Raw genomic sequence first — 22,196 nt, forward strand, 5'->3', positions numbered from 1 at the left:
CATGTACATGTAATATCAAATAATGAAGTGCAGGCTTGATACTTCACGGAGGCAAGGAAGGCAATTGCCTTCATCTCCCCTGGTACCCTGGAAAAGTGAAAGTAGAAATTTACAATTTCCTCATACATTGTAGGGTGCCCTTTATCAGGTCTTCAAAAACAAAGCATACAGGCCTGGAAAAGTACAAATTATTGGAGAATTATATGTACTGTGGTAGCTCATGAAACAAAAGCTGCAACAAAATCTACTTTTTGTTTTCTGAACGAATTTTGACAAACTAAAACATACAAAAACTTGTATACATGTATATGCTACAGACAACGCACAACAAATATGTAAAATTTATGTACATGGCGGATCGATGTGATTTAATGTCCGGGGATTCTGACAATAATTCATTTCCAGCTTTTAAATAACTACCACTTAGGCCTATCATTGGCAGATTGTTTTGTGCAATACCTTAAATGATTGAAAGCTTGTAACATTCTTATAGAAGCTTAACATTGGTTTTTGGAACCATTCAATTGTTTTAATGTAGATACATGTACAATAGAACTAACATGGACAACATTTAATTTCCACACAGGAAGACTAATTTGTAATTGGAATACAAAATCTGAGAAACATATAACTTTTCTCGAATTCAAATTTTGGGGCATAAAAACGGATATCTTTTTCCATAACCACATTCCTTCAAAGTGTATTGATTCTCAAAATGCTTTATAATATAGATAGCTGCTGTACTTCTAGTCAAGTAAGTTTGTATTGTCATTAATTTGAAGAGTGATTACCAAACGTAAACCTTCCCTTTAAAATCTAAATCTAAATATTTTGGTCCAACCACTCAGAAATTAGCACTTTTAATTTATTGTTCATTCATTCATTTATTTATTAATTTGACAGGTAAAAATGCAAGTACAGACAATAAGAACGGTAAAGAAAACAAATACATGTACATAGGCCCTACAATATAAAAGCAGAAAAACAAAAAGCACCCCTGATGGATTTTTAAAAAGTAAACTAAATTACTATCGAGGTTAATCTCCTGATGCCACAATTTAAGAAGAGATATTACAGATGGACATTATTATAACAGGGCATACAGTATAAAAATATAGACAAGCAGTTAAAACTATAAAAGCACAAAATTAATGTGCATTAAAAAATACAAATTCAGTAAAAGAGAGATTCCGGTTAAATACAATGCAAAAAGCACTATAAAATGTAGAATAAAAACAAGCAACAAGGTATTACCTTCAAACAGTTGACGAGGGGTAAAACTCCTGGCAGCCTTACCAACTCTATCCCTCTCTGAAGCTGTTGTCATGGTGACAGTAGTCACGGAAGTCCTGTGGCTCTCTTGTGGTGACTTGACTCCTTGACCAGTAGTCTTCATCATCTCCTCTAGTTTGAGTCTCAGTGCATTGTTAGTGTCGATGCTGCGCTCAAGCTGGATACGAAGATGTCTCATTTCTTTGAGGAGCTCAGATAAGTCAAGTCCGGTACCGGGATCTCTGACTGAGGGGAGACGTGGACTGGCTCCTCCTGAACCACGTGGACTCACCTGAGAATCTGAAACAATTCAATTAAAGGCAGTGGACACTATCAGTAATTACTCAAAATAATTATTAGCATAAAAACTTACTTGGTAACGAGTAATGGAGAGCTGTTGATAGTGTAAAACATTGTGAGAAACAGCTCCCTCTGAAGTAGCGTAGTTTTTGAGAAAGAAGTAATTTCTCACTAAAACATTTGAATTTGATTTTGAGACCTCTGAATTAGATTATGTGGTCTCAAAATCTGAAAGCACACGACTTGTGTGACAAGGGTGTTTTTTTCTTCCATTATTATCTCAAAACGTTGACGACCAATTGAGTTCAAATTTTCACAGGTTGTTATTTTATGCACATGTTGAAATACACCAAGTGGGAAAACTGGTCTTTGACAATTACCAATAGTGTTCACTGCCTAGCATGTGCAATAAACAATGTGGTATTGAAAGGGTTAATGCTGTGTCCTACACTCCTGGCTGAAGGTTGTACCTACCTTTGGTATGGATGTGCTCATAAACACTTAGTTCAAATCGAAGTGATTCAGCTAGGTGTGTGTTTTCTTCAATCTGATCTCTCAGACGATGGCTTTCAGCTTTGTACCTGTTTAACACATACATGTAGTTGCTATAGTTAGTATCAACTTCAAAATTCATTTCATATAAATGATGGTCTGTCTGATCAAATGATTGTCTTAATAGGTTTTGAATATTATTATTATTAATTATTATTTAAAATGGTAGACCCATCAGTGTAAAAAAATGTTGTTCTCCGTTGAGGCCCTGTAGAAAAATAAATACACAGAACAAGGGAGATACAAACATGAAAGAACAAACCCCCAAAAAACAACCACCAGGAACAAAAGCAGAGACAAAAAAAAACCCAAGTATGTCTTTGTATTCTTTGAACCATTAAAGCTAAAGAGTTTTCACAGAACATTGTCATTAGTTTGTTTCCTACATGTGTTAAAGCAATGTGCGGGGGACCAAAGTGCTCCCAAAAATGTTTGAACAGACGCGAGACATGTATGGTCTAGTGTACCACATCTTCTGTGACAAGGAACAATCTGTGCTGTTAAGTTAACCATGGAGGTAGTGAACTGCACGGTAAAGGTTCTGATCCTTCTTATCTTTAGTGATATTATATGATTTTGGAAGTAAATTTGAAGCAAATTCTGAAACTTCTAACCAATGTCGTATTTGTATGACACAAGCCTGAAAAGAACTACCACTAGACAAGTCAGACATGAACAAAACCGTTTCACACACGCTTGAGCCCTAGTTTATGACGATGTTGGCACTTTGGTGAAAAAATAGAGGGAGGACTGGGTACTGAGTTGATGTTTTTGGTTATAAAACACACAATGCTTGGTCAAGTGTGGAACACCCTGCTATTAAAGTACTAGAATGTCTGTAGGATTTGATACTTGCATGGTGGAAGAAAGGTTTGCGGTATAACACCATGTGAATCTCTCTTTTTCAGTAGTGTTGGTTCTGAAAAGAACCGGTGGTTAACGACTCAACGTTGCATTCACATGATGTTACCGCAAACCACTCTTAGTTACTAGAATGTCAGATAAATAGCATGAGGTTTTCTACTTACCTTTGTACATCTTTTCTTGCCACTTTAAGATCATCCTTAAGATTGGAAATGGTGCGTTCCATTTCAATAAATTCCACTTTTGAGGAATGAATTTGCTGTAGTTCATCCCTTAAACCCTTAATGGTATGATCCTTGTCAGATTGTGAAGAATAATACTTCTGTAGTTTATCCCTCAAATCTTGAATGGTACAGTCCTTCTGGTTGAGCTCAGACTTTAATAACTTAGAGTGCTGTAGTTCACCCCTCAAGTCCTTGATGGTACGCTCCTTCTCAGATAGTGTTGTTTTCATGGAGTTGTTTACTTCAGTCAATTCTATATTGGTCTCTTGAAGATGGATGAATGTTACACCTTCTGCAATTTAATCAAGAACAATATAAAAGGCTTGGAAATATTATTTAAAGTAGATACAAACATGTAACCCTCAAAACTTAAAATTTGATTAAAGGAATACATGGTAAGAGGTGCAAGTGGAGATGGTCGAGCTGCACAGGCTACCAGCAGGATCCAGGATTTGGGTTGACTTAGACCTGCAAAAGCTGACCACGGACTTCAGACTTAAAATAGCACCCTCACGTTACATCAGCTTTTATATTAGATGGTGTCTGATTCAGACCGCTGTTGATTTTTGTGGGTTTTTTTAGGGACTATTGGTTGTAATTATGCTCTTAATTTTTAGCCTTTGAGAAAGACTCTGCTGGGGTAGAAACGTCAGTCCATTAACTATTTTTTAAGTACATTTCTCCTCTGAAAATTGGGGTTCCTGTTTTTCTGTGTTCCTCAGCAATTGGGACAGTCCTTGTTCCTATAAGGATTACTCACTATCAGCACACACTCCTACAAGATTCAACCCTCATTGAACATAATATTTTTGTATTTCCAAACTGTACAATAAAATGAAGGGAAACACTTCAAATGGTCTTTAGCTTTTGTGCTTAAGTAATAGTGTAGTCACAAACACTATGTACTCAACCTTTGATGACAACATGCATGGTACAGAACAACAACATTTTAATTTGTGTCATTTGTTGTTGTTGTGGTACCCGCTGCCGTAACATAGGATTCAAACCACCTCTAGCTACCGGGCAATTTTGGTGGTCTAGTTGGTAAGACACTGCTCTAGAATTGCAAAGATTGTGGGTTTGAATCCCACCCATGTATATGCTTTTTGATTTTTTTTCCACAGAACTCAGAAAAGTACTGAGTATACAAAGCTAACACACATCGGTGTAAGAGTAAAACCAAACTAAATTTTCAATGCCTTATAATTGCTAAATGATGGCTATCAGCCAAGGTAAGCTTTACCTGACTCCTGTCCCATACTTGCAAGCTTTTCTTCCAGCTTCTGTCTCAATCTATCATTCACTCGGATCGATTCCTCCAATCTCTTCCGTAATTCTCGCAGCTCCTCCAAATACTCTTTAAGTACATCATTAGGGTCTTGTTTACCATCTCCTTGTGCCTTGCTGCTTGGTATACCCCCATCGCCCAATACTGATTTGTAGATATCTAGTTCAGCTCGGAGTGCCGAGTTGAGTCTGTCAGTGTCTCTTAGCTTGGATCGAACATGAGTAAGTTCCGCTGCAGTATTCTCCTGGCCACTACCACCATTCGGACGGCTTGACGTGAGAGGGTAGGTTTGTGTAGACGCTGTGATGGGATGCGTCACTGAGGAAGGTTTCATGGTGGAAGTCATAGGTCCTGATTGACCAACCGCAGATCCTCTATCATTCATCCAATCAGATTGTCTCATCTGGGACTCTCTGGGATTAGTGGTTAATCCAGAGTCAGGGAAGTCTTCCTCATCATCCTCAAACAGCCCTAGTTGCTGATCCCTGCTAGCATTGGGTGCATTGGGTTGAACATGGCTGTCAGTAGATGGCGCTCTCCTCTTAGAAGTCTTGATGGATTCACGTAACTGGCCGTGAAGCTCAGCAATCTTCTGATTCTTCTCTTCAACCTCTCCAGACATTCTGTCCAAGTCAAACAATTCAGATTATTTTGTAAAATTTGGCAATATTTATGTACTTTCCCGAGCTCTGTGAAACAAATTACAGGCATTATTACTCGGCCGGTACCTGCTGCTAAAATATAGGATTCAAACTGCCTCTAGCTACATTAGTTGGTATGACACTGCTCTAGAATTGCAAAGGTTGTGGGTTTGAATCCAACCCGAGTAATATGCCTGTGATTTTTGTTCACAGAGCTTGGGCAAGTATTGAGTAAAGAGTGCTATCACACATCGGTGTATATGGGTAAAACCAAAATTAGTATCCTTTATCCCCGTATCCTTTATTTCCATCTATCAAATGTAAATGTAGTTGTAATAATATGTCAGTTCCAGTTCTTTGTATATCCATTAGTTTAGTAAAACAAAATAATTAATACTACTAAAGATAATAATCCAAGCACTTACATAGCATTCTTACAGAGAGACAAAAGGTTGTCACAACGCTTTACAACAAATTAATAATACAACCATCAACAATGCAAAAGGAATGAGAATGAAATAAATAGTCTAAGCACAATTAATCTGGAAAAAGTGATGTCAGTAGGTGAAGAAAAATGGCATGACTTTTTGATAAGTAAGATTGCCCCAAAAAGGTTTGGAGCAGCTGCATAATAACCTTTGGAACATGAAGAGTATCTGGTTTATGTTTTTGTGAGAATCCTGGAACAGAGTAAGTGATTAGGCTGGTAAGCAGTGATCAGTGCTGTGAGGTAAGGAGCTCAGAGCTCCTGAAAATAAATTAAAAATTATAAAGTTTGTCCGTTTTTATTTTCATTCATACAAAAATAATTAAAAATAGTTACTTCTAATGCCCCATGTTCTCAATAAAGTAAAAAGAAACCCCTAGTGTAATGAAACTCTATAACCACATAAAAAACCCAAATACAATAGCAATAGACAAATTGAGTTTGAACTCATGAAGTCGTACATGTAGCCTGTTGTTGTCCTAAGATTATCTAATATGTCTAAAACCCTAAAGCTTGGTTCATACTTCCTGCGAATGCGATATGAATTTTGACATCACAGACTCACAAAGAAAAATTGGCGACAGTTGAACTGTGTTCAACTCCTGCAAAACATTCGTCAGAATTCACTTCATACAATGTATTTGCAATCGCAGGAAGTATGAACCGGGCTTCTTCAACAAACAGCATAGTACATGTAGCTTGAATATATGAAGTATCAATGCCTTTCACTAACCTTTCCAGATCTTGTCTGGTCTCATCAGCTACTCTTTGATTCTCGGTAATAAGCTCTCGTAGTTTATGGTTCAATTGCTTTCGTTCTTTCATTTCTCGCTTCAGACGAGATATGTCCTTATCCTTTGCTTCCAAACTGGTAAATAGAAACAATCAATACATATTGAAGGTTTTCAAAACTGTATGAGTTTTTTTTTTTTTTTTTTTTTAAATTGTCCAGTGCCGAGGAGCATGTTTCATGGGCGGTTGATAAATGTTCATTACTATTATTGTTTTTATTATATGAGACAATACATCGAAAAACCAAGGCATTTTACTTTCCACATTATTTGGCCAACAAGTTGACCAACTAGGAGCCATTGAACTGCATAGGTTGTGTATCTGTCTATTAGAGTGGATAGAGTGGATAAGAACACATAGGCTCAAGGTCTGGTGTTTCTGATCAACAGAGTGTGGGTTAGAGAATTTGGTCAACCACACAAACAATTCTTCAGTGCTTTAAAGTTTTTAAAGGCAGTGGACACTATTGGTAATTACTCAAAATAGCATAAAACCTTACATGGTAATGAGTAATGGGGAGAGGTTGATATTGTGAGAAACGGCTCCCCCTGAAGTAACCTAGTTTTCGAGAAAGAAGTAATTTTCCACGTATTTGATTTCGAGACCTCAGATTTAGAATTTGAGGTCTCAAAATCAAGCATCTGAAAGCACACAACTTCGTTTGACAAGGGTGCTTTTTCTTTCATTGTTATTCCGCAACTTCGACGACCAATTGAGCTCAAATTTTCACAGGTTTGTTATGTTATGCATAAGTTGAGATACACCAAGTGAGAAGACTGGTCTTTGACAATTACCAATAGTGTCCGATGTCTTTAATGACACTAATAATGACAGAAAACGGATGAAATCAGTTGAGAAGCAGACTCACTGTATTCTCATGCATGTCATAAAGACCTTTCTTTCCTACATTACCTTTCTAAATACAGTGGTCTTGTATTCAGATCAACAAAGGACACCTTGGAAGCATGAGATGGCTCTGCAAAGAAACAATAAAGATATCTCATCAAGTGAATCAGATCTCACACAACATGAAATAAGGGTTTGAGTCCCGGTCATGACACTTGAGCAAATTGCTTCTCTCCACCCAGGTGTTAACTTATCAAAAAGCTACTTAACAAAAAGCTAAAGAGCAAGGCCTGAGATGAAACAACTACATGTAATCATGGAGGAAGAAGAATGAAATGTATGGTGTAATATGTAACAAGCAAGGTATACAGTAAGAATGGGATGGACAGAAAGCTTCAAGTCAAAAACCACAACATAATCAGTAATCAGTCTCAATTATTTTTGAAAAGGTTATCTGGAATAACAGTTAAAACTAGTTTATAGGACGTGGTGTGTCAATGAGTTTACATTAGTGCCCTGGGGTCGATTTCACAAAGAGTTAGGACTAGTCCTAACTTAGGACTCATCCTAGGAGATATAGAAATTGCATGGATAGTCCTAAGTTAGGACGATTAACTGGTCCTAACTCGAGATAAGACTAGTCCTAACTCTTTGTGAAATCCACCCTAGGTCATTGGGCCAATAACATTCCTAAGTAGGATTTGAAACTTTGCATGGTGGAAATACGATATGGAAAGGTTTGCGGTAACACCATGTAATGACTATCTCTAATGAGTTGCGATGGTTCTGAAAAGAACCGTTGGTTTCAACTCTAATATTCCTGTAATCCAGGGCTGACGTGGCGCTCCAAGACTTTTTCAAACACAATATCAACTACCCCTTTGTGAAGAGAAGCAAGTTGAGTAAAGCACGTTTCTTTAGGACAAAAGTATTATGACCAGGATTTGTACCCACAGTGCGATGAATAACCCACCAGAACTTGAGTTCGATACACTAAAGCATGACGCATGGTGAGCTATAACTTCATGCTTGCTTTTTCAGTTTTGTGTAATTTGAAAAATATGGCACATGTATGATTCCATCATATGAGTTACATAAAACTTCTCCTCTATCAACCATTTCATAAAAACAATTTGTTTCAATTTCAGTGTTAGAGAATAGGGGTACAGAGGGAGGTTGATAAATTAAATTTTCCATTCATTTTTTTTATTGCAATAAGAACACCTAAAGCTCGGTTCATATGCGAATGCCATGCAGATTTTGACGTCACATGGCTGCAATTTTTGTTGAACAAACTGTTTTGAATTATTGCGCGCCACTTAAAAAACATTCACATTTTAGTATTTTGTACTTCAAAGTGGATGAAGTTAATGAGACATTTATCTTACCTTGAAGTACTTGATTGAGTTTATCAGCCAAGTCCCTGCTCTTCTGCATCTTATACTGGACATGACTGATCTTACTGGGTGAGATGTTGCGTTCCTTCTCTTTATCACCTCCATGTTTCTCCACGACTTCCTCCATAGCATGTAAAGCCTCATTCATCATCGACTTCAATAATCCACACAGATTCTGAGATTCTTGTAACTGCTTTTTCAGCACAGCAATTTCTCCCTCTTGTGATTTGAGCATCTCATCACTTAAACAGCGCCCTCTAGAGGCCGTAGCTGCATCGACTACCTGCAGTTGATCTTGTAGGTCAGTGTTTATGTGTTTGAGAGTAGCATTAGCTTCATTGGTTTCATGTACCTGTGCTCTTAAGTTATCTACCTCTTGTTTTAATCTCTCAAAGGCATCTTGATTTGCTGTGAGTTCAAACCAGCCACTAGAGCTGCTATCGCTCATGGGGCTTGGGGCTCTATTTGGACTGCGTGAATGTTCTTCATTACGGAGTCGGCGCTGTAGGTGTCTGATGATGCGCTTGTAACGATCAACTTGACTTTTCAGCATTGAGATCTGTTGTCTGAGATCCTCTACATTATCAGTCAGTCCAAATTCACTGACTGACACATCATCAAGTCCCCCTCGTTCAGATGGACAAGGACTTGTAGATGTTGAACTGTCACCTCCTCCTGGGGCGAACATGCTGAGATTAATTCCTGAAAGCCTACGTGGACTGACTCCAGAATTACTGAGATGTAGCAGATTTGAGTCACTGTGAAATCTCTTTGGAGTTGATGGAGGTGCTAGACCTGCATTATGCATCTCTCTACGGAAGCGATTGATGCGCTCTGCCTGGTGATGGACTGTACCTTCAGTCGCTTGAAGTTTTACTTGGAGTCCTCTATATTTACGTTTCAAGTCTTCGAGCTCAGACTGAGATTTCTTAAGCTCTTGTCGTAAGGCTCCAAATGCATTAGCATCAGGAGGTGACACCTTCAAGGCACTTCTTTCTATTTCTTTTGAAGATGAAGTCTTCTTTTTCTCCTGTGATTGACTGAGTTGATCTTGAAGTCGTTCTATCTCCTTTGCCAAATCTACAATCAATTCTGGATTGAAGCTCGGTTGGTCTGTATCCTGGGAGCTATTCAGGTCTATATGTCTCTTTAGAAGCTCATTCAGATTATGTGCATTTCTCAGCTGCTTCTGAAGTCGATTGATCTCAGGATTGATACTCCTTGGGGTTGCTTGCTTCAAACTTTCAAGCTCACTAGTTATCGCTTCAAGTTCTGCTTTCAAATCTTCTGCTCCTTGGAGGGCTTGATTAAACTTGGACTTCAAATGTTGGTTCCGTTTTTGCAGTTTATCAATGAATTCCTTGCCTTCTTCGAGAGGAGCGTCCGGACTCATTCTAAGGAGCTCTCTCAGAATCTGATTCTGTCGATCCTTTTCTTGGATCAACGCTTTGGCTTGATCCAATTGGTTTTTGAGAATAGGAACCAGATGATCCTGCTGTGATGGTTCACCAGTAGGAGGGTTTTCTAGCCGTTGCTGTAAGGCATTGTTGACCTGATGGAGTTTGTTGATTTGAGTTTGAAACGTCTGCAGCTGTCTGGCCATGGCTTGGTTCTTATCAACCAACTCCTGACCATCCTGTTGCAATCTAGCATTCTCCTGGTGTAGATTGGCAAGCATACTCCGTCCAGGATGAATGGGCGAGTCTGGTCCAATACCAAGATGATGCCTCAGTGACTGATTCTGTTGCTCCTTCTGTTGAAGCTGATGATCTTTCTCTCTGAGTAGCGTCTTGGCTTGGTCAAGTTGCTGTTTCAAGATTGCTACAACTGGGCCTTCTTCTTCATCTCCCCTGGATTGATTCAACAAAGCTGCTTCTAATTGTTGCTTTGCTGACTGCTTCTGCTGCTCACTGTCCCCTAACCTCCTCTCTAACTCTTGAATCCTCTTTTGATACGCATTAGTCAGAGCTACACTTGGAGAGTCTTCCTCTTGGCCAGGAATACTGCGAAGGCTCTCAACCTCCTGGCGATCCAGGGCATCCTCAAGAGATCTCCTCCTATGCTCAGCATCTTGAAGCTGGGTCTTGAGCGATGCAACTTCTTGCTGTAATTCAGGAATGGTTTGAAGTGGTTGTTGCCTAGAATCACTGATCTCTGTGCTGAAAGGAATGTGTTGATCATTGCCTGTAGTTTGCTCTGGGTCGACATCTCTACCCACTCCACCCACTCTTTGTCTCATTTCATCAAGTCTTGATTGTAAAGAAGCATTCCAGCGACTACTGTCTTCCAGCTGGTTACGTAATGTCTGCATCTCTTTAGATTGCATCGCTGCTGCTGATCTGGGAGATGAATCTAAGAAAACAAATCAAATGGGACAACAACAAAACATCAGATGATACCCTACATGTATGTCTACACTTGATGGAACAATGAAAATTACCTTGTTTTACAGATTTTGCTTGTTATATCACCTTATCGTTTATCTACTCACAAACAATTCACTAAAAGATAAGCTTGAATGATTGATCTATGAATGCAACAATGCTGTGTATGAATTGTGGATATGTTCGACATTAGACTAAATGGAAGGCAAGCAGCTGTTAATGACACATGGTATGAGTAATCTTTAGGTATCCAAGTATCATTCTTGTCAAAATCTACATGAGTCAACTCCATGTTTGCTCGAAAAAAAAATTCAACACGGTTCAAGTCCGCTCTGCTTTCAGACTAGTGCACAAAATCAGCTTGTATACCCGTATAACTTTGCCAGGGCCCCTTACAGATCCAAGCCCATGCTACTGTGTGCGGACTGGCAAGCAAACCTCAACACAAATAAAAAAATAGACCCAGAAGTGTTCACACAATGGCTTATGACACCGGCTGAAATTTTCGACAAGTATTGAGAGCTCTCAACCCAACTCCCCAGCAGGGTTGGTTTCGACACGGATTGAGGGCTCTTCACTGGTCAAAACCATGTTAAAATGTCATAGTGTGAAAAGACCAAACTTGGGATGAGAGAAAAATCAAATAGTCAAAAATAGAACCACATTTTTATCTTGGTGTTGCATGGATGTGCAACTGGGCAGAGTTACGGACTCAATAATTGGTACAATGTAAAATGGTCAGGCCAGGGTCCAATTTGATAGAGCTGCTACGCACAAAAATTCGATTAGATTGAAATTTCTTCCTCACTAAAAAAGGATTAAAAACAAAATTTCCACTTGATTTTCAGGATAAGCAAACAACAGCTAAATACCAGTAACAAGCAATATGCAATAAATGGGAATTTGGTTGGTAATCCTGTTTTTATCAAGGAAGAAATGTAATGCTTAGCAAACTTTTGTGCTCAGCAGCTCTATGAAATTGGGCCCAGATTTTCAGTAGTGTTACGGGAGAACGCTACCTCTAGTTCTGTTATACAACTCTATGATTAACATCATATTGACCTATGCCCTTATTCTAATCATCATTATACTGAACAGGAGTGTATAGCTACCTCTATGATCGTCTTGATTGACTTGTCTCTCTAACTGCTCCCTCATTGCATCATTACGTCTTATCCCATCTTCTAGTTGTCTCCTGAGTGTCTGTACTGCAGCTAGCTCTATAGACAGACCATCATTAGAACGTGGACTACTCTCCCTATCTCCACTGCCACTCTGTGTAATGTTAACATACAGCTGTCTCTCTGCACGCAGAGCATCACTTAATCTACCCAACTCCCTCATCTGATCCTGTAAGATCTGCTGAAGCTGTCAACATCAAAACATTATTGGCAACAGATTAATGTTTGAATACCCTTAAAGTTGCCGGTAATTTGTTTTTCAGCGAGGCTCCTAAATCTACTGGTGTTCCATGGGTCTGGTATTAGTGCTTTGGTTTTGTTTTCAAAGTAGAGTGTATTGAAATGCTTGGTACTATTATTGTTATAAAAATAAATTTAAACTAGCACAGACAAAAATTAACTACACTTCCACTTGAAGCCAAAGAAATGTGTAAAATTATTTACAGAATTTTTAAAAAAGGAAAAGAACTGACCATCAAGATACAATGTAGTTAAAGGCACACATAAAACAAATAAAAATAGGTTACATGTAGAATCTAATTGGTCTTAACATGTACCTGATTTCCTTCAACCTCACCACCCATCACTGCTGTCCGGACTGGTAGGTTAGTTTGCTCTAAGCGAATCTCCTGTCAATTTAAAACAAACAGCAATCAACAAATAGAATGGTTATAAAGCGCTATTATCGCATTTTATTTGTTAAATCGCCAAAGAGCTAAAGTATCAAAATATAAAATTATTGACGATAAGTTTCCTTGTTCTTGCATGTTTAAAAGTAGCTACCAGTGCAAGTGGAACATGGAATAATGCAGTGGGTCTGTGCCACTAGAGGCAGAAATTAAAGGGACTGGGGTCGATTTCACAAAGAGTTAAGACTAGTCCTAACTTAGGACTAGTCCTAGGAGATATACAAATTGCATGGATAGTCCTAAGTTAGGACGAGTAACTGGTCCTAACTCGAGATAAGACTAGTCCTAACTCTTTGTGAAACCCACCCCTGGACACCTTTGGTAATTGACAAAGATCAGTCTTCTCACTTTGTGTATTACAACATTATGCACAAAATAACAAACCTGTGAAAATTTGAGCTCAGTTGGTCGTCGAAGTTGCGAGATAATAATGGAAAGATAAAAACACCCATGTTGTGTGCTTTCAGATGCTTGATTTGGAGATCTCAAAATCAAATTCTGAGGTCTCGAAAATTGAATTCAAATATTTTAGTGGAAAATTAATTCTTTCTCGTTATGTTACTCCAGAGGGAACCGTTTGTCACAATGTTTTATACTATCAACAGCTCTCCACTGATCGTTAACAAGCAAGTTTTTATGAAAACAGTGTCCAGTGCCTTGAATCTTCAACCAAGCTTGACATACAGTAAAATATTCAATAGTCACAGTAAATGGAAAAAACAAAAATAAAAACACGTCAATTAACAGTTTTTTTTCCTCTGCATTTCCTTATTTTAACCTTATCATCATTTAAAATCTTCTCGCCAGTTGAAAGCATTGTTTCAATGAATAAATAGTCTTTACACCACACAAATTTGCTGTAACTTCTCTTGTGGGAGATATAATTTCTTACAAAATTTGTTTTTTGTACATTGTTTGTATCAAAGTGCATCTTTCTTCATTCTGATGTTCTCGTAAATCAGTCCTAAAAAAATGATTTGTAGAACGGTGAGATTGAAACCATCCAACATGAATACATTCGCTATGTTTAAATTATTTATTAAAGGCAGTGGACACCAGTGGTAATTTTTCAAAATAATTGTTAGCATAAAAACTAACATGGTTACAAGCAATGGAGAGCTGTTGATAGTATAAAACATTGTGAGAAACAGCTCCCTCTGAAGTAATGCAGTTTTCGCGAAAGAAGTTATTTTCCACTCAAATATTTGAATTTGATTTTGAGACCTCAGAATTAGATTTTGAGGTCCCAAAATCAAGCATCTGAAAGCACACAACTTTGTGTGACAAGGGTGGTTTTTCTTCCATTATTATCTTGCAACTATGACAACCAATTGAGTTCAAATTTTCACAGGTTTGTTATTTTATGCATATGTTGAGATACACCCAGTGAGAAGACTGGTCTTTGATAATTACCAAAGGTGTCCAGTGCCTTTAAGATCCAGAAAACATGATGGTTTGGGTGGTTTGTGGTTCAGTACTGGATGTAGCCCTTTTCAAAAAAAAGTACAGAAATAACTAAGGAAATCAGTAGGTCAGGGTTGAATTTTGCATCTACAATGCTCGGTTCATTGTGGTTACACAACATTCAACCCAGCGTTGTTGGGTAATTAGTTTTCATCTTCATCATGATCCTGTACTGTGCAGAAACCTACTCTGGAGTCTACTCCCACATTTTGCATTATCCACTCTAACAATTTCTGTATCTAGATAATACTTGGGTGGGGGGGGGGGGTGGTATATGACTTACCTTTATGATATTATCTTTGACTTTCCCAGCATGTATTAAAGCATCAATGTGATCCTGTTTAGCTTGAACCTCACTTTGTAACTCAATAATCTCACGTCTCAGTTTACCCTGAATAATCAATACAATCAATCAAATCAATCAAATCAATCAAATCAAATAGTCAGTACAATCAATCAGGGCACCATGCAACTGTAGCTTTCATGATTTTTAATGATTTTGTAAAGTATTTTTCAATTTTGAATGGTAATTCAAATGAGATTGAACGAGATTATGAGATTAAACTAGAACATTTGTAGAACAGCGAAGCTGCCATGGCTAGCTGCCAATGACCAGGTAGAACCAATGATTGACAGAAAAACCAATCATTTGATCAACTGATGGTCAAAGGGGTGGGGACATTGACAAGTATGAAGCAATAACAATTTAGAGTTTTCATTGCTTAAGCTCATTCAACTGGAACCAGTGATCTTTGAGTTTTATCTTTTCATATTATATGTAAGCAGTGATATTTGATAAAAGTTAAACTAATTCATCATTGCAATATTAATGAGGTGTTTAAAAATTTAAGGTTTTCACTGTTTTAGTTCATTCCACAGGAACCAGTGACAGAGAGTTTTTATTTTTTTTAACAAATTAATTCAAAACTTTTTCAAGTAAAGATTTTAGTTTGATTTTTTTAGTTTTAGTTTGAAGTCCAGATGTCAATGATTGAGCCTGAAAAAACATTTCTGTTATTCCAAAAACTTCAACATTATTTGAAGACATAGCTGAAAATTACTGGCAATTGTATATAATACTCTCACTTGGGTGTGAACATACAAAAGAAATTCCATCTCAAAGACTTAAACTTAAACCAAAAATTTAACGGCCGGAAGGACAACCAGACAGACGCCAGACGGAAACTGGTATTACATATGCTCGCACTGCTCTGCAGCTAGCCAAAAAGAGCTTTTGATGCGATATTAGTTCCCATCAACAACAACCTGTTGACTTTTGTACCATGCGCCCATTTAATATTCATTAACAAATATTAATCTCTTTCATCATGATGATAGCTATAAAAAAAAGCTTTTAATTCCAGGTAAAGGTGCAATTATAACGTTATAAAAAACTGAGCTACATGAAGTAATTGCAGCTATTAGCAAATGACAGTTATTGTTCTGTTACAAATGAGTCATTACATGTACATGTACATCACTTCAAAAGAAGCTTTAATCCAAAATTAATTTAGCAATTTCGCAGGATTTTACAGGCCAGACAGAATGTGATCAGCATGCTTAAAGCCATTATACTGTACACTTTCGGTACGGGAAAAAAAATTTAAAAAAAATTCACAGATTTACAAATAATTTACAGGGGTTACAGAAGGTAATGGTGAAAGACTTCTCTTGAAATATTATTCCATGAAATGCTTTACTTTTTGAGAAAACATTAAAACAATATCAATTCTCGATAGCGAGAATTACGGATTTATTTTAAACACATGTCATGACACGGCGAAACAAGAGTGGGTTTTCCCGTTATTTTCTCCTGACTCCGATGACCGATTGAGCCTAAATTTTCACAGGTTTGTTATTTTATATATAAGTTGTGATGCACGAAGTGTGGGACTTGGACAATACTGTTTACCGAAAGTGTATAATGGCTTTTAAAAGATTGTCATGGGTGCATTGGTTGTTCTGTGGACACCAGCGTCTTTGTATGTGGCAATCTGCCTACCAGATGCAATGCAAGAATGGTGCTACATTCATTATTCAGTCACTCTAAACTTTGCATTCGAAATCATGTACAAAATGAACTCTGCGATCAATCCCATCATTTACATCTTCAAATACAAGAAGTTTCGGAAAGGTCTTAAAGACATGCTGTGTTGTTGCATTAAGCAACCTCTAAGACCAGACCAGATTGTTGTTCAGATTCCTATGAAGGAACGAACTGGTTAGATGAACAATAGGAGCCCTCCATCACATCAAACCAAGGAACATGTTGCCTTGGATCGGACGAGTTGGTCTATAAAAAGCTGATGCCGAATTTATCAGGTTAGAAAAATGTTTTTGTCTGATTGGTTGGATCTTCCACAAAGAACTCCCAATTGGTCGCCAATGTGACAACACTCGACTATTATCCGCGTGTACGTGAATTATACCCAATGCGCTCAGTACAAGAAAATAAGTGTGTTATAGCAATGTGTTATATTTTTTAGTCAACTAGGTAATTACCCTTACCTAGAAACACTCAGTGCAGTTGAGATAATACAATTGATACAATGACATAGCCCATTGAATTAATACTATGCTCAAAAGTCGCGGACAATTTATGCGGATAATGCATTTACTTTGTCTTCATCCAGGATACATTGACATGTCCTTCCAAATATGCCTCTCTTACAGTGCATGCATAAGGTACGTCGTCTATAACCCAAAACGAGGTGGGCGCAGCCACTGCAAGTAGTGGCGGACGTGCGCCATAGCTTCATTTTGGGTTAGAATTATGACGTCATGCATAAATATTAAGAGAGGCGTGTATATAACACCCTCACCCACATTACATTTCGAAACATTTGTGTAAAGGATTTTCATCAGTATTCATTAAAAATGATTAATCTCTTTCATCATGATGATAGCTACAAAAAAAAAAGCTTTTAATTCCAGGTAAAGGTGCAATTATAACGTTATAAAAAACTGACCTACATGAAGTGATTGCAGCTATTAGCAAATGACAGCTATTGTTCTGTTACAAATGAGTTATTACATGTACATTACTTCAAAAGAAGCTTTATTCCAAAATTAATTTAGCAATTTCGCAGGATTGTGAGAGGCGTGTTTATTGAATATGATATACCACCAAAGTAGATGCTTGTCATTTGACTGGATGATTGTTGGGCAAGCTGCATGCATTTACAAGGTTTATGTCATGATGTTCCATCAGACTTCAACTTCAGACTTCAACTTGTGAACATTTTCTCACCATTGCACTCACATACATTGACTATTTGTAATCCAATGAACGCTGTCATTAAGAAAGCACAGTTTCAAGGAACAACAGCAGAGAGCAGACTGGAAGATTTTTGGCTGACCATCTTAGACTTCATCACTTATTTATTATTTCTGTCAACTTTGAACTTGTTCTCATTTTAGTGTGTAAAACGACTGAAGTTCCCTGGCATTTACAAACTACATCAAACATTCCAGCAGCAAACAGTAGTATTGAAGATTCTTACATGTATTGCAACATCACTTGGTGTAGAACATACAAAGACTGTATGCTTACACCCATCAGACTCTACAGTGAAAAATAACTTTAAAAAAAGCTTCTGTGTGTGTGTCATCAACGTGAAAAGTGAGAAATGATCTTGTTACATGTATATCCACAAGTACAGTTCTTCATTGATGAAAGGTGATAACTACGATCGAACATTACCAGCATCAGTTTAAGACTATAGCACCGGGCAAACGATAGTGTTTAAAATATTGACCATAGCATCGGGCAAGTGATAGTATTCAAAATATTGACCAAAGCACCGGGCAAGTGATAGTGTTCAAAATATTGACCATAGCACCGGGCAAGTGATAGTGTTCAAAATATTGACCATAGCACCGGGCAAGTGATAGTATTCAAAATATTGACCAAAGCACCGGGCAAGTGATAGTGTTCAAAATATTGACCATAGCACCGGGCAAGTGATAGTGTTCAAAATATTGACCATAGCACCGGGCAAGTGATAGTATTCAAAATATTGACCAAAGCACCGGGCAAGTGATAGTGTTCAAAATATTGACCATAGCACCGGGCAAGTGATAGTATTCAAAATATTGACCATAGCACCGGGCAAGTGATAGTATTCAAAATATTGACCATAGCACCGGGCAAGTGATAGTATTCAAAATATTGACCATAGCATCGGGCAAGTGATAGTATTCAAAATATTGACCATAGCACCGGGCAAGTGATAGTGTTCAAAATATTGACCATAGCATCGGGCAAGTGATAGTGTTCAAAATATTGACCAAAGCACCGGGCAAGTGATAGTATTCAAAATATTGACCATAGCACCGGGCAAGTGATAGTGTTCAAAATATTGACCATAGCATCGGGCAAGTGATAGGTGTTCAAAATACAGAAAATGGATGGCACTGGGCAAACAATAGTGTTGGTGCATTGGGCTCTTAACATTGCACCTGTACAGGGATTTGTTGGCTTGGTTCTCAACACTCTAGCTTGGTTGGTCGTCTTTCGCACCAAAAGCCTCCACAACACAACAAACTACTTGCTGGCATATCTTGCTGTTGTTGACAGCATTTTTTGCTGTCACTTCCTTTTTATCATTCCCCAAATTGCGTGCTTTCAAATAGAGAGTTTCATTGGTAGAGATATCTGTTGCAGATTATTCAGCAGTGGATTTGTGGAAATGTTAACAGTCTACTCATCAAGTTATGCCCTGTGTCTGGTGACCTATGAACGATATATAGGAATAGTGCATCCACTGCACTATCCCAGAAAGATGTCTCCTAAAAAAGTTATCATGATCATTTTGTTATCATTAGGGATGTCATTTCTATTTTCAAGCCCTCGTTTGTTCACAACGAATGCTAGCAATGATACCTACTGGCTTGGTTGTAGATTGTCCGACTCATTTTACACCATGATGAGTGTAACAACTGTGCTCTTCTTTCTATTTGCCTACCTGCTGCCCATCCTTTTTATGGCTTGGGCTTACTACAAGATCCAAGCCACTCTCAAGAGAAGTGCTCAACAACTCAAACAACAGAATGTACAAGGAGCAGCCCTTGAGCTTTTACAGGCCAGACAGAATGTGATCAGCATGCTAAGGATAGTCATGGGTGCTCTGTTTGTTCTGTGGACACCACAGTCTTTTTTGTTCATTATCTGCTTGCCAGGTGCAATGACAGAATGGTGCTACAGCCTTTCATTCTCTTCTGTGTTCACTTTCATGTACAAAATGAACTCAGTGATCAATCCCATCATTTACGTCTTCAAATACAAGAAGTTTCGGAAAGGTCTTAAAGACATGCTGTGTTGTTGCATTGGTCGACCCCTAAGGCCAAATCGGATCGGTGATCAGATTGCTATGAATGAACAAAACATGTAAAATGAACAACAGGAGCCTTCAATCACATCAAACCATGCACCATAACAATTCTAAAACATTTACTCACATTTATCTAAGCTGGTTGTTTATTAGTCTATAAAGGTTACTAAAGTATTTTTATAGCAGGAAAATGGAGCAAATATTGTTTCAACACTAGCTACAAATCGAAGCTGAGAATGAACAGACAATGTTAAGCAGAATCGACACAATGTTTGGCTAGTATAAAATTATTGTTTTCACAAACCAGAGATTCTTAAAAAGCATTGGTTTGTGCACCGCACTCTGCGTGCACGTTTCTTTTGTAAACTTTTTAAGATACAAAATGTGTTGATGAATTCTTAACTTATCAAAATAGTTGCAAGATTCAACAACAAAGTATTTTCATATTTGTCAGTCTAAATTTGGTTGTAAAACTAAAAGAAACAACCAATAAATCAGTCTCCGAAACAGCCAGCACTTTTAAAAGATAGTTGACCTTTATGACGACATTCTGTGCCTTGAACACCCAACAGGGTGGATATGTGCGCATTAGACTTTATTACTATTACTATAAGCATTATATTGTCGGTACACAGATTTGCATTTGGTGCAGACGATGAGGATGGAAATTATTCATAATGTTCTCCTGTCACAAAAAACTCGCCAGCGCTAAAATATTGTTGAGCGGTAAAACCTGTTGAAGGTTAATGGGGTTATTTTTGTTCCCTATGCTCATTTAATATTCATCAAATGATTTCATCTCTAGCCTTTCATCATGATATCGACATAGCAAAAAATGCCTTAACAAGAATATACTAGAACAGCGAAGCTGCCATGGCGAGCTGCTGATCACCAGATAGAACCAATGACTGACAGAAAAACCAATCATTTGATCAACTGAAGGTCAAAGGGGTGGGGATGTTGACAAGTATGAGGTTATGACATTTAAGGTTTTCATTGATTTAGCTCATTCAACTGGAACCAGTGATCTTTGAGTGTTATCTGTTCATATTTTATGCATCTAAGCAGCAATAATTATTTGATTAAAACTTTGCACTCTTCAGTGATGCACTCGGTCTCGTTGAGTTTTAGCCTTTCATATGCATCTGTTATGCCTATTCAATGTGTTTATTGTTTTAGCTCATTCAAATAAAACCAGTGATTATTTCTCAAAGTTTTATCTCTTCATATTAATCTACATCTAAGAAGCAATGTTTGACTCAAGTTTCAAGTCAGTACATCATTGCAATAAGGAGTTATGACCATTTAATGTTTTTCATTGTTTTAGCTCATTCAACGGAAACCGGTGATTATTTCTTTAAGTTTTATCTCTTCATATTAATCTACATGTAAGAAGCAATGTTTAAATTAAGTTTCAAGTCAGTACATCATTGCAATAAGGAGTTATGACCATTTAATGTTTTTCATTGTTTTAGCTCCTTCAACTTAAACCTGTGATTAATTATTTGAGTTTTATCTTTTCATATGAAACTACAAGTAAGAAGCAATGTTTGACTTAAGTTTCAAGTCAGTACATCATTGCAATAAGGAGTAATGACCATTTAATGTTTTTCATTGTTTTAGCTCATTCAACTGAAACCTGTGATTAATTCTTTGAGTTTTATCTGTTCATATTAATCTACATGTAAGAAGCAATGTTTGACTTAAGTTTCAAGTCAGTACATCATTGCAATAAGGAGTTATGACCATTTAATGTTTTTCATTGTTTTAGCTCCTTCAACTTAAACCTGTGATTAATTATTTGAGTTTTATCTTTTCATATGAAACTACAAGTAAGAAGCAATGTTTGACTTAAGTTTCAAGTCAGTACATCATTGCAATAAGGAGTAATGACCATTTAATGTTTTTCATTGTTTTAGCTCATTCAACTGAAACCTGTGATTAATTCTTTGAGTTTTATCTTTTCATATTAATCTACATATAAGGAGCAATGTTTGACTTAAGTTTCAAGTCAGTACATCATTGCAATAAGGAGTTATGACCATTTAATGTTTTCATTGTTTTAGCTCATTCAACTGAAACCTGTGATTAATTCTTTGAGTTTTATCTTTTCATATGAATCTACTTGTTATTTCAAATTATTTCAAACTTTAAGATTTTAATTTGAGTTTGTTTCTTTTAAATCCAGATTTTTACTGCTTTAAAAGAAAATCAAACTGTGTGATTATTTGTTTTTGTTCTAAGTTAAATTCTTTTACGTATGACTTATTCATTCAATGTATTTTTATTATTTTATATTGTTACCCTCCCCAGGGTTATGGGGTGTGTTCCAGTTTGGAATAAAACATAATACAATACAATACAATTATCACTTAGCTGTTAAAAGCCTTTGTATGTATCTCATGTACAAAAATTTGGTTCATTGTTGCTTTACAGCAGTTTTTTGAGGGACTCTATATTTATAGCCACTCTTTTGGTTTGA

General features: G+C 37.2%; 1 protein-coding gene across 2 annotated transcripts in view; it reads right to left on the minus strand.

Annotated features, from left to right (window-relative positions):
• The window catches only part of LOC139947862 (uncharacterized), a 71,262-nt gene that overhangs the window by 7,748 nt on the left and 41,318 nt on the right, over window positions 1-22,196 (minus strand). For both annotated transcript variants that reach the window (XM_071945684.1, XM_071945682.1), the window contains 10 exons: window positions 14,665-14,772; window positions 12,786-12,857; window positions 12,160-12,415; window positions 8,655-11,015; window positions 7,333-7,396; window positions 6,362-6,496; window positions 4,456-5,123; window positions 3,153-3,504; window positions 2,047-2,153; window positions 1,255-1,572 (listed from right to left, as the gene is read on the minus strand). In XM_071945684.1, the coding sequence (XP_071801785.1) occupies window positions 1,255-1,572; window positions 2,047-2,153; window positions 3,153-3,504; window positions 4,456-5,123; window positions 6,362-6,496; window positions 7,333-7,396; window positions 8,655-11,015; window positions 12,160-12,415; window positions 12,786-12,857; window positions 14,665-14,772 (4,441 nt within the window). The remainder of the gene's footprint in view (window positions 1-1,254; window positions 1,573-2,046; window positions 2,154-3,152; window positions 3,505-4,455; window positions 5,124-6,361; window positions 6,497-7,332; window positions 7,397-8,654; window positions 11,016-12,159; window positions 12,416-12,785; window positions 12,858-14,664; window positions 14,773-22,196) is intronic.

This window comes from Asterias amurensis, chromosome 15 (genome assembly GCF_032118995.1).
Source record: "Asterias amurensis chromosome 15, ASM3211899v1".
NCBI lineage: Eukaryota > Metazoa > Echinodermata > Asteroidea > Forcipulatida > Asteriidae > Asterias > Asterias amurensis.